This window comes from Bombus bifarius, unplaced genomic scaffold (assembly GCF_011952205.1).
Source record: "Bombus bifarius isolate JDL3187 unplaced genomic scaffold, Bbif_JDL3187 scf7180000009125, whole genome shotgun sequence".
Classification (NCBI taxonomy): Eukaryota; Metazoa; Arthropoda; class Insecta; order Hymenoptera; family Apidae; genus Bombus; species Bombus bifarius.
Window position 1 is genome coordinate 7,049,640 of NW_022884914.1, and position 18,440 is coordinate 7,068,079.

The following is an 18,440-nucleotide window of genomic DNA, read 5'->3' on the forward strand; positions in this document are numbered from 1 at the left end:
TCCTTCTCTGCTCGTTTTTGCTTCCCCTTTTTCTTTCTTTCGTTTCTTTTTGATCGTTACTCTTCGGGGATGGGGGTAGTTGAACGCGAGCAACGAACGGGGTGCAACGAACTCCAGTCGAGAGAACAGATTTCGATGCGAATTCGATATCGTCGTTGTCTCGTGGGATATGGTGGTGGAGATTCTCCTTTTGGAATTTATAGGATGGCGAGAATTCTTTTTTTTTTTTTTTATTTTTGAGGGATGTACGAAGGGTTTTATAAAGTGGAAAGTAATGTGAAACGTCCTTGGGTTTGGTCTGTTGTAAAAAGCGAACCGATGCACACGATTGCTCGTATCCGCTATTTCATGCCATTCCTTTGAACAATCTTGCTACTTAAGCCATTTACCAACGGCATCGATTTGAAAAACAGATCTCATTAACCCACCCCTGGAACCGTCGTCTTGGTGCGATTAACTCGCGACATCAAACGCAATTACAACACATCGAACGTTTCACCCGTTCCCCACAGGGACTTTGTATTTATTTCGAACTATGAAACCCGAAGTAATCGAGAACATCGTCTGAGCCACGGTACACTCGCGTCCCATTGATGTCGGATTAATTTTATTCCCAGCAGCTCTGCGTTTCCCGTTCGCGATCATCTTTTCCGTTTAGCATCCGGATCAAAGCGGCGGAAATCACGCCGGCATAATCGCACGCGATTCCGCTCTTCACCGCGGAACGTCCCAAGTGTCCCCAGATACGGAACGAAAGAGGATGGTGAAATGGCGGGGGTGGCACCCGCTTCTTGGCGGATCAAAGCGCGGATTTCCGTCGACGGCAACGAATTGGCAAACTTCTCTCTCTCTGAAGATAGAACAGTAATTATAAGGTCGACGACGACGACGACGACGGGAGCGCGAAAGGACCGGGGGGTGAGAGACCAAGGGGTGGCCAAGTGAGAGGGGCGAAGCGACAGACGAACACGCGATGGTCTCAAACACTGCGGTACAAAATTCACAATCTAATTCAACTAAGCAAATTACCAGCAACTTCCTGGGCGGCAGCTCTACGCACGCTGTCCCTTCGGCCTGCATTCCCAGAAACTTAGATCAAAGGGGCCGTCGATCTCCAACCCCCGGCCATTTTCTCCACCCTTTCGCCTCCCCTTCCCTCTCAGCTCCCTTTCGCCCATGCTGCTCTTTCCGTCTCCTATTTCGGAATATCGCCCGGGCCCCCTTTCATCTCCGCGTTTCATACTTCCGGCTTGTCTGTCGCGCCCGACACGCCGACGAATATCGAATTCTGGCTGCTTGACCGGTGGCCCCTATGGAACCCTGTCTACGACGCTCGAGCCAGTGCTCTATCCGGAATAGTCTGACAGGTTAGATCGGGTTTTCTGCAACGGGTTGAGTAACAGGTTACGCAAGTCCTGTTTTATTGGAAAGGAATTGATAGGAATCTGCTGGATGTTTTTGTTGCGTGACTAAGGTTTGTGGGGCGGTATCGGGTACTAGAGGGAAATCTGATTGACGTACGGTGTCCGATATTGTTACGATAACTCGGAATATCTTTGTTACTTTTTTGGAGGGAGATTGTGGTAAGAGAGGGATTAAGGTTCAATGAAATTGGGTATAGTATTGTAGTTAACGTGGAATTAATGTTTTCGGTATTTCTTCGGTCGAATGGAAGCTTTCATGTCTATGAATTATTGATTTCTGAAGATTGGAATGGATAAAACCACTGTTTTGTGGATGACACAACAGCAGAAACATAGTGTATGATTAATAGTTGGAGCAAGATTACAATTTTTTTAAATCTCGAGAGGTAATAGAATATGGCACAAAGCTTTATGGTAAAGCTACCTAGTATTTAAATATAAAATCTGAAGAAATATTTTAGGAAGTATTTTATAACGATATGTTAAACTATCTTTCTTCGATCTATAGAAATTCTTTCTCTTTTTATACATAGCGGGCTTTCACTGCTTAGCCCTTGATAGGTTAGCAAAACTACAACGTCGAAAAATATTTAGTTCCAAATCCACGGGCAAAACGCCACTGTCCCTGACACCAGCAAAATCAACGGTGAATCCCCAAAAACACCCTCTGGCTTCCATTCTGAATTTCCACCTACTCCAGCTACTGTGTCGCGTAAATAGCAACAGGGAGAGGACAGGATCAAGAGAGATGCTGACGAGTATACGTAGACGCGAGTAGCAGGAGGACGAGGGTGGCAGAGGACGCAACACTTCCGGGACGCAATATCATTCGGAACGAGGCAGATTGTAATTCCCACTTGCTTGGTCTTCGGAGGTAGCAGGTAGCAGAAGCTGCGTTTGTTGATTATCCGGCCGGTAAACAGGCGCATTGTTATCGATTGGGCCAACAATCTGCCGCCCCCCTCCTATATTGACGCAATACTGCCTCGCACTTGCATAATGAATGGTTGGCTAATGACCCTACGGAGGTTGCGGAAACCGCAGCCAGAGGATGGTAGGCCCGGGCCTCGAAGCACTTCCGGCATCAAACATGCACCGCTCGTGGATCCTCGGAATCCACGGGGTCTCCGGCCTGGCTCTCTCTCGACCCGTGTATCGTTCCAACATACCGTTCCGTAATAGGAACGCGGAGGTCGACTTTAATTCTTCATTAACCGAGCGCCAACAGAGAGCATCGCGCTACCGTGGCCAGATATCCGACTGGTTGGATATCCGCCGCGCGATACCGTTCGTAAATTTATTAAGTCCGAGTATAAATTTAACAAGGACTGTTTGTTACCTAGGTCGAAAGAGAGATTTGTAGATTCGCAAACTTGAGTTTGGTAGATCTTATTGGTCGACCTAATTGCGTCGGGGTTAACAGTAGTTGGTAGGATTGAACTTAATCCTTTGGACATTATGAATGCCGAATATACAACCGCGAGTAGGATGTTCTTCTCTTGTGAATGGTGATCGTAACAGGTGTGAAGGCACGATGAAACAGTATTATAGCTTATATCGCGTTTAAAGTGCGATAGAGAAATATCTTACGTAAGATTATATCTGCTCTATGGATATATTTTACATATTCTGATTTCTTAATTTTCAGCTCTACCGAGCACGCGGACTCCAACAAGCAGATTCTGACCACCAGTCTGACGTGTCATTGTAAGTATATACTTTATTCATCTTACACAGCAGTGAATTTTCGAAATTGTAGAATGTAATATATTATAGTTTAAAGAAGACAATTTCAAAACCGAATATCACGTACGCTTACCAATATTCCGACAAATATACAACGTATACAAACTCGGTATAAAATTTCATGCTGCTCCAGAACACGCAGAAACGTAATCATAGATAGCACTACTAATTCAATTTCAGTTCCAGTTGTCCAACGCGCACGCATCTATAACCCTATCCTCTGTCGCTCGAAACAAATCTCCACACAAACCCTTCTTCCCTCTCAACCGTTTAAAGTCCAATAATCATCCACAATGGTACAAAGCATCAGGTATAAAGTACCTGCTTCGTCCCAGACTTGGCTCAATCAAATTGCCATCAATTACATCTCCCGGTGCAAGTACTCCGTTAAGTATCGCCCGGGACATCGTTGAGACCCGAGGGAGAAAGAAAACGAGACGCGAGACTCGACAATCGCCGGCTTTCCTCCCAACAGTGAATCGCACGCTTTTTACGCCACCCCGTTCAGCCGGTTGTGTAACTTCGTCCGTTTAATACGGGACGGTTCTTTTGTGTCCGGCTTTCTGTCACTTTCGCGGTTTCGCCGCACCTTTGGAAACACCGCGACGGTAGCTGACGACTTTTCCGCGTCGCAAGTTTCTCTTCTGTACAGCCGAGGGACCCGCGCGCGCAATAACGACCCTAATCTCCTTACGTCGTACCCGGCGCTGTTTTTGCCACGGCCCGAACGAAAGTGCTTACGCCGTTGACCAGTCGGCTATAAGGGACTTACAATTTACTTGCGCGTAAGAGGCTTTATGCGGCGCACCGCGCGTAAAACGTCGCACCGCCCCGGCGGAATTTTACTTAATGTTCGTTCCGCTTTGCATTCTCGCGCCAGGGAGTTGACACCAGTCGGGGGAGAATAGCACGGGGCTTTATATCGCGGACTACGCCTCCGACTTTTCACGAGATCGCGGCTCGGACCGTCGTTAAAGGAGAAAGAGAAGAGGAAGAGAGGTTTTTCTCGCTGAAACGAAAGCCGGAATTATATACGATCCGGAAGAGGCGGTCACCAAGCAGAGGGGACGTTTTTGCACGTCTTGGGAAACGAGCATCGTTACGGGTCTCGTTTCGAAGCGGTAATAGCCCCTCCGGATTGGTCGTGTTATGGTCTGCAGGCAATTCGGTGACGTTTGATTTCGGGCATAGGGTGGGTTTACTGTCTTGGTTAAGTGATTAATAAAGCTGGATTTTGGGAGGTTAGTACCGTAAATATATGTATGATGATATATGATCGGAGAAGGTTATTTCTAAAAATTTTGGCTCATTTATGCCTCGTTCAGATTAGTCGATTTAATCCATTTCGAGTAATGTTATTCGACTAATGTGAAGGATAGAAACTTGAAAGTAGTAAAATAGTTGCTTGAATTCAAGCCCGAACGAAGTTGGAATATATATCTAGCCCGTTTGACGAAAAACATCAGTATATCTTACTTACTTTGCCGATTATTACGGCTCAAGTCTTTGGATTATTTTGAATGTAAATGAGATATATCAAATATGTGTGGAATTCCCATTTCACGTTATTAATAATGAAATATTACGAACCAAAATTTATTCGATTTGAATTTATCGTATAATTAAATATGCACATAATAAATGATATTCGGGACAATTACTAAAACTAATCTTATATTTAGATATTACTCGGCCTATCAATATGAATTAAATATTTATTCGGTAAGTTTGTGGCGAATCGATTAGATATTATGTTTAAATTTGTCCGTAAGGAAAGACGATAAATAATAGGTAATATGTGTGAAAGTAACGTAAAAATCTTTCGACACACCTTTCCCGTCAAATTTCGTTCGACGTTGAAAAAACTTTTACCCGCGGCTTCTATCTTTTCCTATTAAATAATATGGCGCGTTTTAATCCATCTATAACGGAAGGCAATCAGTCACAAAATAATGGACGAAACGTGTGCTCAAATTTTTATATACAGACTATTTCACCGGACTCTGTCACATGAAATATGTCTGTTGTATTTAAAATCGCAATTTTTGTACGAAACATTTTTATGAAATTCTAAATGGAGCAAAAATATTTCAAGTGAAAAAGTTCAGCCGAAAACCATATATAATACAGTTTATTACATACTTCAAAGTTTTTCACTATATCTATCGAATATGTTCCTCCTTAGGTTGGAAGTTTTGCTCATTTTTTCCACCCTTTTCATTTTAACAAAAGCACGAGGATTTTTTAACTTTTTACAAACATTTTCTTTCTTTCTTTTAGGAACGTACGACCTTTTTTAATCAAACATTTCCTCCTTTCGCAGTTCAATATTATGTTAATTTTAGAACGTTTCTCTAGAAATGTTTTCGTAACCCAGGACTGTTCGATTCCTCCTTTGATTATGAGTCGAACACTTCATTCCAGTTTAGCGATTTATTTTCGTGTTTCGTTAGCGTGGTCAGCCTTCAGTTGGTCGAGTCGTTTTCTCACCAATGTCGTCAAGATAGCCGCCGCGTAACGAGCATTTCCGGTAACCCGCGCACGATGCTTCTTGAAGTTTAAATTACTCGAGCTCGATGGCTCTTCGCCGATGAAAAAAATTCATCAAAAGTGCGCGTGGCCTTAAGTGTCGTGGTTTAAGTTACAATTTTTTGAACTTTGAAGTTAATAGTGGTATACGTTACGTAATTAAGTTGAATTAATAAAGAAGTGCCGTGGAATGCGTTTTCGGTTCGTTTTATGATTAAGAACGCCAGCAAGTGAGTTTGATGAAAGTATATTTTTTTACGACGTTTGCAACTGAACGATTTCATTCGTTTTTCCTGAGAATACGAACGAATGTATGAGCGCGTGCTCTGTCATAAAATTAAATATATTTCCCTAACAGAGGATACAATTACGGGTGCTTTGGACTAAAAGTACGGTTAAAAATCCTTTTTTCTATACTCTGTATTCCAGTATTCGTCAAAGTTTACGACATTGCGCGTGTCAATAGGGTTACTGCTGAAGAGTACTTTTATTTATTTTAACTTCTCTTTTATTTTAAATTCTCATAAAATAACAGTGTTTTTCTTCTAAAAGAAAATGTTTTCAGAAATGTTCCTTCTATACTTTAGAATATACATTTTGTATATCTACGTTTTCTTCTATACATTCGTAGAGAATATCGTACAGAGTTTCCACCTGAACTTTGTTACCGTGTTTTATGGTTAAAAATAGCATAAGAGTATTATATGGACAAAGATTCTTAAAAGCTCCGTTAACAGGTTAAAACAAACGTAACGCGAAGATTATAGAAGCTATTTGTTTTTAGCAAGAAGAATGTGTTGCACATAAAATGTGCATAGAATAAATCCTATTTCGGCAAACCAATGTGCCATAATAAGCATCACGCTACATGGAAGTTATTTCTACTTTTAAAATTTCATTTTGTTTTCCAATTATATGGAATTAAGTTTCCCACGTTTCTCGAAATTCAAATTTCCAAAAATAGCAAATGCTTTTATCGTATCATAAATCTGTTACACTCCTCTACCCTTAACGTGACGTTCATCAATGCAACAATCGGTAATTCTCTAACTATTTGTTCTACATATACCAAAGTTAGAACACGTTCAAGTTTACTTCTCCACAAAACTACTGGCAGATCAAGTTCGTGAATTTCACGAAGTACCGTAATAACAATACAAGTCCAGCAACGCCATGAGCGAACGTTTACACAAAGACAGCAGTAAAACAAATCCGTTTTGCCTAGAACTCGGTAGGAACAGATCAAGGGCTACGCTACGTAATCTCGACGGGAGAGTCGTTGAATGGCCGCAGCGGCTCGGTATTGGTTAGGAGTGGCGGTCTAGCGGCGGCCAAAGTGAGTTTACATCGCAGTTAAGTTTCGCCTTAACGCGATGCCGAACTGCCTTCTCTCCCTCCATCACGTGGCAGTGTGTGACACGCGGATTTACCGACCATTTGGCAAATGAAGACGAAACTGCCTCGTAGATTACTGTGACCGCGATACACCACCGACAGCTGGAACCTCTAACGTGTATACCGGGCTTCCTTCCAACGTGATCGAAGCGATCGTCTGTCGGAAGCTACCCCCTTCGAATGTGTCTTTGTCTCTGCTTAATAGCGCGTTTCGTGCTCTGTCTCATTACACAGTGCTTGAATGATTTAGTTGTTAATTGTGGTTGCTTTCATACACAACATTGTCCTCGGGAAATATGAGAGGAAGACGATGAATTGTTTAAGGAAGGTTGCGTTTTTTTCATAGAAGCGCGTAGTATTTCTTTTTAATGCGACTGAATTTCTTATCGACCAATAAGTAATTTGGAGAAAGATTTGTTCTGTCCCCTAACTTTCAAAATATAGAAAATAGAGTTTGAACGCTAAAACTCGAAGACTGCGAAACATTTTAAATTTATATTTGTATTATTTTCCACACAACTCGTTTTTCAGATAATTACGTTTACAGTAACAGAACGATCCACTGTGCACGCTTTATTATTCGTGACGGATTTCAAATTTACGAGAGAAAATAACTATTCTGTTTTTTTTTTTTTTCAGGGATCAAAAATTGTCATTCTATAAAGAGCATATCGAATATTTTACTTTGGAATATTTTGAATGTTTCGTACATGAAATATATGTATACGATATGAATTTTAAACGACGCGACTTCGAAGTGACAATTTTTGATCGTATAAAGTGACAATTTTTTATTAACTAAACGCCCCCTTTATCTTTTTTTTATAAAAATATTTTACAAAAGGAACTTCTTTCTTTATACTGCATTTTCAATTGAAAGCGGAACTAATTAGAAGCTATGGTCAAGTGTTTACCATCTGACACGAGTCTATGAAATTTATCACATTCTCCGGGATTACTGCCGAAATTGGGGGAAAAGGGAAGGTCGAAGTATCATTTTCCTTTATTGGAGGAAACATCGGTGGAATTGTTCATGAAGCTCAAAGCCATAAAAGGGGAAGAAACAGTTCAATAGCGGTGTCACCATTCGCGTCATGAAATTAAAAGCTTTCTTTCTCAATATCAAACAACCTTCGAATTATTCCGATTTATTGAACTAATAAACTTCAAGAAATTTAATAGACGAAGATTTAATAATGACTTCGAACGATGACGAATAACAGTAACTTTATTAGTTGAAAGACATGCACGACTATTTAATCCAAGAAATTTCGAATCAAACAAGAGAGTAGTAATGAATTATAATATTTTATAAAGTTAGCTAAAAAATCCACATTGATAATCTCACGAAATAGGCTGAAGCATTTTCGAACCTAGAAATAGACGTTGCAATCGAGTTCGCAATCACTGCAGTTAGAGCTACGTCTTCTCTTTCTTGATCTCAAACGAGTCGCTTTTGGAAGATCCAGCAATGGTTCCGTTTGTCTTCAATCAACTGGTGCTTTAACCTGTGCAGACGGGCGAATGTGGAAATTCTTCTCTGTAATCAATTAAACGGTAATTTCTTCGTTCCTTTTGTTTTCCTTTCATCAATTGGCGTAAAGTTTCCATTCGATGTGATATCGTCAAAGAAGCAGCGGGAAATTCAAATCATCGTTAATCAAATCTTATTTATTTCTTACTGTTAGAACAAGAAATATTAATTTTTGTCATTATAGTTAATTGATTACTGTTCATAAACAAGCGAACATAGGATATTTGTAGATATTATTTTACATCTGGTGTTTTTATTATGTAAATTACTAAATGAAACGGTATAAACATTCGTATGTAATATTCGTACATTTCTGCAAACACAGGGAACGAACTTATCAAAGTGAATTTTAGTACAATTTGAAATTTTGTCCTTTAGTAAAGTCGTTAAAATATGCATATCCTTTGTAGTTGACTGGACACAAAAAAATTGCAGCTATTTAAAACTCTATTACAACTTAGGAGAGTACCTGAATTTTCATGAACAGTACAATTGTTGCAAATTGTTTGTTTTACATGCAGATACTTTTTTGAGTTGAGTAAAAACAAATGAAACATCGAATTGGAATCTAAATGGATGCGAATACCATATCTGAAGTACTATGCAAACAAGCTTTTCATGTAAATATTTTTTTAAAAGCGACTGATATTTTTATATGAAAAAATACGATAACAGAAGTATGTTCTTCAATTTCTTCAAGTGTTTACTGTTCAGTTACATACCGGACGCCGAATAACGCGCCATGTACGCTTGTAAATTTAATTAGAAATATAAAATATCGATGATCTTTCTAGAAAATAATAAAGTCATGGAAGATTAAAATTTGAAAAACCGTACAATGTGCTCGTTTGTTTGACCAAAAACGAGATTCACGCCTGTGTTGATGAAAATATAATACATTAAACTGAAATTTCGTTCATTCTGATAAATATGAATTATTGTTTACATTTATTTTAATCAATCAGTAAAAAAATTTTTTCATTATCCGTACGATCGTTGATTGTCAATGTATTCGATTTGTTTGAAAATTACACGGCGTACATATATTTTTCATGTAACATCGACTCACCCCTATGCGTCGCGGTTTTTCGATCTCACGGAAGCAAACAAAATTTATGAGTAAATCGTTTCACCGTAACGTTATAACCTCATCCATCCTCATCGATTATCGTTGCTTTTAATATTCTCTCTCTCGTCCGCGCGAATCAACATCGTCCCTGAGTGCAGTCACTTTTGGAATACATTTCACGTCATGGTTGTTCGATAATCGTTTCGTTCAAAAACTTCAATTATTCGACATCCTATCTGTACGAAACGTGCACCAAGCTTAATCACATAAAATTTTGCTTAATAATTCCAAATCTTTCTGAAATTTTTAAAGGACCTTTGATATCGACTAGATTAATAACATACCTAAATATCAAGCTCTTTCCTAGGCTATCTCTGTGATTTATCTTTCCTTTCCTCGTCTGCGACGATCAGTATGTCATAAATCAAAGTGGATGTTAAATCCCAAGAATGAAAGCTGTGCAATGGCTTTATACAAACTTCGTACAACAACATATAAAATTCACATAGTTTCTCAAAGTGTCCCGACTAACTTTTCTATTTCTATTCTCGAGTACATCTCAGAAGATCAAGTCAAAAGTTGGAAACAGCTTAGAACCAATTTCTTTCCTCTTTGACAACTTAACTATACTTTAACTCCGACACTTTCCGCTGAAATTATTCACACGGGAATTGCGCGAAAGCTAATGTACGAATTTAAAAATAAACTCTCCAAATTTTCTTTTCTTTCTTTTTTCCTTTTACAAAGGACATTTTTACGTTTTTACTACTAGACATAACTATAGAGAATACCACAAACGTATATCAAGAAAAATGCAATTCGAAACGAAAAAATAAAGCAAAAGCTGGAACACGTCTGACCGCGTACGATAGTCTAACGAGTTTGCAGAGGCAGGATGTAATCACGATGGCAAAGGTCCCGATATTTAAATTCATCTTTATCCGTGGATCCGATCGGAACACGGCGATCCGTAACGAAAGTTAACGAGATGGTGTTAATTAAATCCAACACATAGAATCTCTGGACTGGTGGGAAAATTCGACAATGGACGCGCATACAGGACTATGTATACAGTCACACACGAATACATGAGAGGTTGTGATCGCGCATAAAGGCGCGTGTACGCGCTTACAGGAGAGGCACAGAGAGCAGGATCGACGAGCAGACGAGCGAACCGAGCTGGTCGGAGGTTCGATGAATCGATGACCGCTTTTAGTAATGATGTGTACATGGCAGGCGGTTCTCTCCCGATGGAACGTCCGGGGTCAGCGTAGTAGAACGCCGCGCTGGTACGTTGCCTCGTGTGTAGTGGCAGCCAGAGTTTGCCAAGGGGGACTTATTACGTCCCTGGAATTACCATATAAATTATCGCGTGATGAACCCACCGGAGTGCGAAACGGTGCACGCTCCGGCCTTTGTCGAGGTTTCGGTTATGGTTAATCGGCCACGCCGTTTAATTGACATTCTGCGCCGCAAAATACCGCCTGTCCTACGCCTCGTGTAATTTTCTTCGTCTCTCAACCGCCGCGAATCGCCGTTCGCTTCCTCCTTTTGGCAAAGGGCGATCATCGATCGAGTCGCGTCATGCAACTTGACTTTGCCCTTAACAAATTGGTGGATGTTGTCTTAGATTTTGATGGCGTGATTAGATCGACAGTAGGAATAGGCTGGATTATTTAACGAGGAAAAAATCGTCTTCTCCTTCCGACTCTTACGACGTCAAGCCGCGTCACGTCGCTACGCGGCTTTTCGTTCGACGAAACAGTTCAACCTAAATACGTCGCAGCGTCTCACGTGCATTCGATGCGCAATGGCTGCGGCGTCACGCGTGCCACGGTATATGTAAAAGGCAATCGTGGATTCCGCGTGTCGCTTACAAAGCAAATTTAATGACGCACGTAATACACGCCGAGAGTGTCTCGCCACGGAGAGACGTGATTAGCGGTTATTCAAATTTTCATGAGGAGAGCATAGTCATCGAAGGCGGCGAGAAGGAAGAACGTTCAGGGAGGAGAACCGAAAAGGACGTCGAGGGCTTCATCGACGAGATTACAGACAGACATAATTATCCAGTATGGCGAGATGACGCGAATAGAAGGCGGCAGGTACGGTGTCTGAACGTTTAAGATCCAAAGCGTGGCCTTCCTGTTGACGAGCGTGGAGGATCCACGTCTACGAGGCACGATGAATATGCAAAATTCTCGGTGTCGGTCTCACGAACCATATCCGACGGTACGACCGAGGCCACGGCCTATGTTTCATGCATTCAGATGCCCTTCTTACCATCGTGTCGTCCAGCTTGGCCGTGGAACAGTTGAACAATGTCGCCGGCTGTCGCGTTCATTAGGTGCCGTTTAAAAAGTCGCTCGTCGACATTTCACACAAAATTCCCGCCACGAGCAGTGCCATGCAAATCCCGCTCAATTCGCGCGAACACGGGGAAACTCTTAAAGCCTTTTATAGTGTGCCTCCTCTAAGACTGAATTCGTGGCCTGAAACTCCGAGTGCCACTATATTCTCCAGCCTAGGTATTACGACGCGACGTTTCTCGCGGTTTTACGTCCTGCACACACGTTCCACGGTATGTCCGCTGTGAGCGAGAGTACGCGTGTTCGTGTGGCTCCCTGACTTTTTAACCTCTCTCCGAGAGGCTCCCGCAGACTGATTTATGTTTACCAGGGCCGAGAGGGAGGTGGAATTCGGTGACCGCTTAACTTGTTCTCGTTCTTTCACCGTTCTTGGAAACTTGTTTGCGTTATCGTCGCAGAGGAACTTCGCTTGATGTTCTTTGAATTCGATTAAAGAATTCTTGAGCTGGCTGACGGGCTTGAGTAACGGTAGTTATTTAACAAGTGGCTTAAGTCACGAAACGAAGCATTGTTAGAAGGTAGGTACGTGACAATGTATTTTAGGAATGGATTTGCTTGTTACAATGGATATATCAATTACTTTATATAATTGATATATCTCCTATTTTCTTTACAATTACAAAGATATGATTGAAAAAAGTTTCACTAAAGTAAATAAACTAGAGTTGCTATTTGATAATACACGTTACAAGTATAGCGAAAGTGTAGAAGATTAACGACATTTTCCATCCAGTACGACGATTTTAATTGTAATAAAATCGTGCCAGTCTTTTTCTTCCAATATATTTTCGAAGATGTCAAACGAGGAGCCTGGAACAACGATCGTGAGTTCAGCATCGGTTAATAAATCCCTGACAACGCGCGGCTCGGCTGAAACAATCCCAGCCTCCGGTTCTGACTCCTACTTTTGTCCAGGAAATTAGAGTCATCGCGACGTTGTTTGCCCGACGAGAGGCAGCGGCGTCATATTTCACGCACGAGCGAAACTTGAGAATCGTAATTGAACGCGAGAGGAAACTCCCTCGTACTGGGAAGGAGGGAAGATTCGTTGGACACATCCGACGTCAAGACGAGCACAGGCATTAGGGAAAAAGTTATTCTTATTACCAGGCTGGGTCACACGTGTATATTATTGCCAAGAAGTTATCTCAGTTCTCCGCGGCAACGGACCAGCCAGAACGTGCAACTTTTTCGATACTTTCTTAACGACGATCTCGCGTCGCTTTCATAACCTGCCGTAGACATGCATTGTCTAAAATTCGGTCATCTTTGGCGATTGTCGTGACACCGATACAGATCTCTTTTTACCGCTATATAGACCGGCGACGTCATATTAGTGTCATACGAGTGTGATAACGTATGGTTAGTACATAATAAATTCGTAGTTTCATAAACTCAAGTAGGGAAACTGAGCGAAAATTTTTGTACCCTTAAATTTAAAATACTGATAATTTTCTTCAGAATTTAGCTTTCTATTTCTAGAACAAGCCTTATGACATAATGCGTATCGTCTTTTGACGTAACTGCAAAGTCACGAATTGCAAGGATGCTGAAGGGCCTGAAATGCCATCGGGTAGTAAATTCAATTCTATTCGCTTCAACTTTTAAAGCGCTTGGTGTTTGTTAAGTAATTTTTTCATCGGGTTTCTTTTATCAGTTTGGAAATGTTTCGCTAGGATCCAAGGAAAAGCAACGAACGTAAAAGATCTATCAAATACATGCTTCTTACGAGGTAACCTCTTCCTGGAAGATATTCCCTAAGAATGGGAAAGTAGTTAAAGGGGGCATCACGCGGACCGTTTCATAAAAGAACGGATGGTCCTCTTTTTCTTTATATACAAAGCCTAACGTTTTACATCGCAGGAAGAATACGCTCGCTATGTATAGTCAGCAACTGCGCGACAGGATCTCGCGTTAAAGTTTTTATATTGTACAAGACTGTCATATTATCGGCCGTTAATGCCACGTGTTATAAGTTATAGCAATAAGAGTGCCCTACACGGTTGAGTAGTCCGCGTTTATAGCTCCTTATGAAAGTGTTCTATTAAAAGGACGGATGCTGTTCTTAATATGTGAAACGAACAGTGAGAGAACGATGGTCGTAAATGATGTGCCATAAAGTGCTTTATTTTGTAACATCACGCGGAATCGTCATTGTGTTTTTCGATAAACGAAGATTGCTCCAAAATCGAAATAAACGCAATTTATTCACGTAACAATTCTCAGCTCGTCATTTTTCGTTGTAACATTGAATGGACAAAATTTGTGCGATTTAAATAGGTTTTGAGATTTTGACGCACTATAATCATTTCGTGATTTTTGTCGTTACTCGCGTTCCTTTATCGTCGCTGGGAAATTATTCAAAATAATTTCAATGCCATTTTTACGATATTTCGAAATTATTGAGGATTATTCGTGGTCGGTCAAAGGTCGTTTCGAGGATAACTCATTTTAATGCACTTGTGAATCATTTGGAATCAGTTTGCCAATATTCATAGTGTAAATAATCGTAGTTCGTCGTACTAAAGATATATCTGATTCATTTACGATTAATCAAATCAATCGTTTCAAAGTAAACTAATTTCCATGGAATTGAAAATTACTCAAAGGCACTGGGGCCACGTCTAGTAACATCTAATCAATTAACCAATTCCGTGTCACGCTGCGATTGGAACTAAAAACCTGCCTTGCGATTCTCCGAAGTCAACAGACATCGAATTCCAAACTAATACCACAACAGCGATCAAACTTCGATTAAAGTGAGTTTCGAGTCTCACGAAATTTTAGCTTCCCCGCTACGGAGGTGTACGTTTCTGGCGGGGGTTGAGTAGGGTTCGTTAATTCGACGCCAAGTTTTCCGATTCACTTACGGTTTGACAAGTCCGCCACGTTCCGGGCGCGCCTACACGCGAGCGAAGAAGGAGTAGTCTGAAGGGTCGGTGAAACAAAACATCGTAAAGCACCCTCTCGTCTGTAGAGGATGCGACCTGTTAGCCCGGCATTCAGGCAAGTGAGAAAAGTGGCTGTTAGAGGTAGCCGGCGATGCATAAGGACTCGTTTCCAGAGGACAAGTTATCCGTGCCATTGAGATTTATTCGAGGTAACCGTCCATGTCATAATACATGTGTCAGCGTGTAGAAAATATCTCCTAAACTAATTGTTTTTTTTTTCATACATAACTTAACGTTTTTATTATGAAAATGACGAAGCTGCATCCATTATTGCATATACGCTTGTTGGTACGTTGAATGTCTGACTAGCGGCTAATTCTATATATACATACCTATGACGCACAGATGGTCTGACTAACAATTGATTCTACTTATGTACATGACACCGAGACCGTCTGACTAATGGTTAACTCTACTGACGCATACGATGCTTTAATTGTCTGTCTAATGGTTAATTCTACTACCGCATATGGTACGTTAATTGTCTGATTTGCAATTAATACTACTGACACATACATCGTGTCGATCGTCTGACTAAAGATTAATTCCACTTACGCAAACGATGTCCCGATTGTCCGACTAACTGTTAATATTACTGATTCATACGGTGCGCCAATTGTCTGACCAACGGTTAACGGATTGTCTGATGGTTAATTCTACTTACCCGTATGGTGCATAGATTGTCTGACTAACGATAATACTACCGATATATTCGTGTATACTATAGTGTGCATAACGTTGCTAACTTGAGCGCTTAGCTTTTTCCAACGAATTTTTTTCACATTTCTAAGAATAGCATGGATAGTCTGTTGAAAGTAATTTAAAGTTATTTTACTATCGTATATATATATATAATATTTCGTTGTCGAACAGCCACGCATTCGAAACGAACAGCAGCAACGGAGTATCACGTTTGCGTTTTTTGATAAACTTTCGACTAACGGGAATTTTTAGTTGCTCTTAATTTCGAGGCCGGCTCGTTCTCGCACCACTGCCTCTCGTTCGCCCATCCTCCCGGCTCAGCGCCGCTGAAATCGACGTGGTTCAAGTGGTTTTCAACGTTCTCCCAGAACCTGAATATTTATTTGCTCTTCCACAGAGATGTTGACCCGGAGCGTTTGAAATTGAAACGAACGTGGCAGCCGATGGTTTCTGGACCGTGTAAAAACCTCTGGTGTAACCGACGGATATACGTTGCATGAACATTTTTTCCCGCACCTCCTTCATTCGGTGTCGGCTTGTCTATTGTTACCAGTGTGGTATTTACTAAGCTTGGACAAGTAGTGTTAAATTAGATAACAAGTAGAAATGACAGGTAATTACCTACAGATATTCTGTGTATAATTATCAAACGAAAGCTGAGGATACGATTGAATGCTATTCAAATCATTTTTATCGATGAATTTTTCGAGATGCTCCTTTAATAAAAAGGAAGTGATACCAATACCTGTTCAGAATATTTAATTACTCGGGTTATCTCATCTGTACGTAGGACAGGGTCTTCCAAGATCGATAGCAGCTTGAATGTGTACGGGATCGGATAATTGAGTGGTGGATACCTCTCGAAATTCCCATGGAGACGTCCTCGTAGCGAGTAGCTCTCCCTTGATTACAGAGACAGCTGATTGATGCTTCGGGGTACGATCCAGCTAGCTCGATCGACCACCTTAAGATCACTCGCTGTTCTTTGGACTATGAAATTTCGGTTTCGATTCGCCGCCGCGAATGCGACAGACGTTACGCGTCATCTATATTTCTCTTCTGTTTAACCCTTCCGTGATTGCGAAAAATCATTTCTTATTTATTGGCGAATGGAATGGATGGAATTCAGTTCTTCATTTTACCATTGGGAAAATATTATGTGTGTCATATTTGTGTGTACACTGATTTCTGGGAATAAAGAGACGAATTTTGGAGAAAATATATTTGTACAAGTACCTCTCAATTATTTTTAAGACGATTTAATAAAATACATGCCGACTACGCGGCGTTATCTCCCAATTTATATTCTACTATATATCATATCCTGCTATCTTTCCTAAAGTTTCTTCCTGTTCAAAGGTACAAAGAACTGTTTTCCATTTTTCCCCAACTACCACCTCTTTTTGTATCTGAACGCTACGTACGTATAACTTGGCTACGAATTCCAATGAATTGAATATTCTACAAATTTGCACGCTTCGTTGCAGGCAATTTCGCTGATGTGTATCCTTATGTTGGCAGATGCTGCAGTGATGGACGGTGAGGGTACGCTGGGCCGCGGTCACGGAAATGGGGGCCGTGGGCTGCGCCGTCAACGGTCCCTGGAATGGCGAGAGAGGCGCGGTTACGGGCCCAGTGCCCAATCGAGCAGCGACGACGAGGAAAATTCCCGTCACGCCGTTGGTGCCGCGTCCGTTTCATCCGCCGGTAGAGGCGCTCGCAGCCCAGGCCAGGTCTTCGCCTCCCTCTTGGCGCAGCAGTATGGAAGTGAGTGATGATATAATTGATGTTTAATGCCTTGATCGAAAGCCTCGCACCAGCCGTACGGGAAAAAGTTTGGCGGATGTAGGTGGCCGGTATTCGTCGAGGTGCCTGTGTTTGGGCAAAGGAACGGTGTTTGATGGGAGTTGCCGTGAAACGTATTGGGAGGGAATTGGTAATTTATCGAAGGGACTACGGATTTCCAGGGTAGCAGCAGGGAAAAGTATTGCATCGCCGTGATTGATTTTATTCTGCCCGGAATATCAGTTTCCTTTGTCCGTCTGAGATCCTTTGGAATTTCTAATGGTTTTTCTAATTGATTGTCCCGTTGGAATAAATAAGGAACAGCGATAGTATATGTTGTCGTTTAATGTTACTTTTTAATCGATCGCTTATTAAAGGAGGAATCGATAATTGATAGTAATTTTAAAAAGATATATTCAAGTTGTTCTTAATGAAACGATGCTTCTGCGGTTTAAACACGATTACAAATATCTCTAACTTAATGAAAAAAAAGAAAGAAACTTAAAAGAAATTAGAGCCGGCGATTTGGAGCAAAGTGAAACACTACGATAATTCTATACAAATATCTACAACCAGCGTAAAAAAGGATCTCACAACGAGAAGTACAACCGTTATCTTCATTAAGCGGAAACACGGTTCGCGACTCATCGAGCCCGTCCGCCTCCTAGACAAAAGAAATTAACGTAACGATTCGACTTCTAAGGCGTAGCTCTGATTGGATGACCCTTCGTTCGGCCAGTCTTCCGGCTGGATTCAAACGAACTTTAACGAGCGACTTAATGAGCAACCTATGAACTTTCAATTGCAACAATTAAATCGGCCGCGCGAAACGAACAGGTCGGGGAAATAGCCGCGCGAACAGGCGCGATCATCGAGTAATGGCCTGTCGAAGCGAAGAGAGAGCTTCGTTCTGGACGCGGCTTAACGATACACACT

General features: G+C 41.3%; 1 protein-coding gene across 5 annotated transcripts in view; it reads left to right on the plus strand.

The window, feature by feature from the left end:
* The window catches only part of LOC117213690 (teneurin-a), a 702,857-nt gene that overhangs the window by 253,758 nt on the left and 430,659 nt on the right, over positions 1-18,440 (plus strand). For all 5 annotated transcript variants that reach the window (XM_033459237.1, XM_033459239.1, XM_033459241.1 and 2 more), the window contains exons 3-4: positions 3,073-3,131; positions 17,241-17,486. In XM_033459237.1, the coding sequence (XP_033315128.1) occupies positions 17,252-17,486 (235 nt within the window). In that variant the 5' untranslated portion in view covers positions 3,073-3,131; positions 17,241-17,251. The remainder of the gene's footprint in view (positions 1-3,072; positions 3,132-17,240; positions 17,487-18,440) is intronic.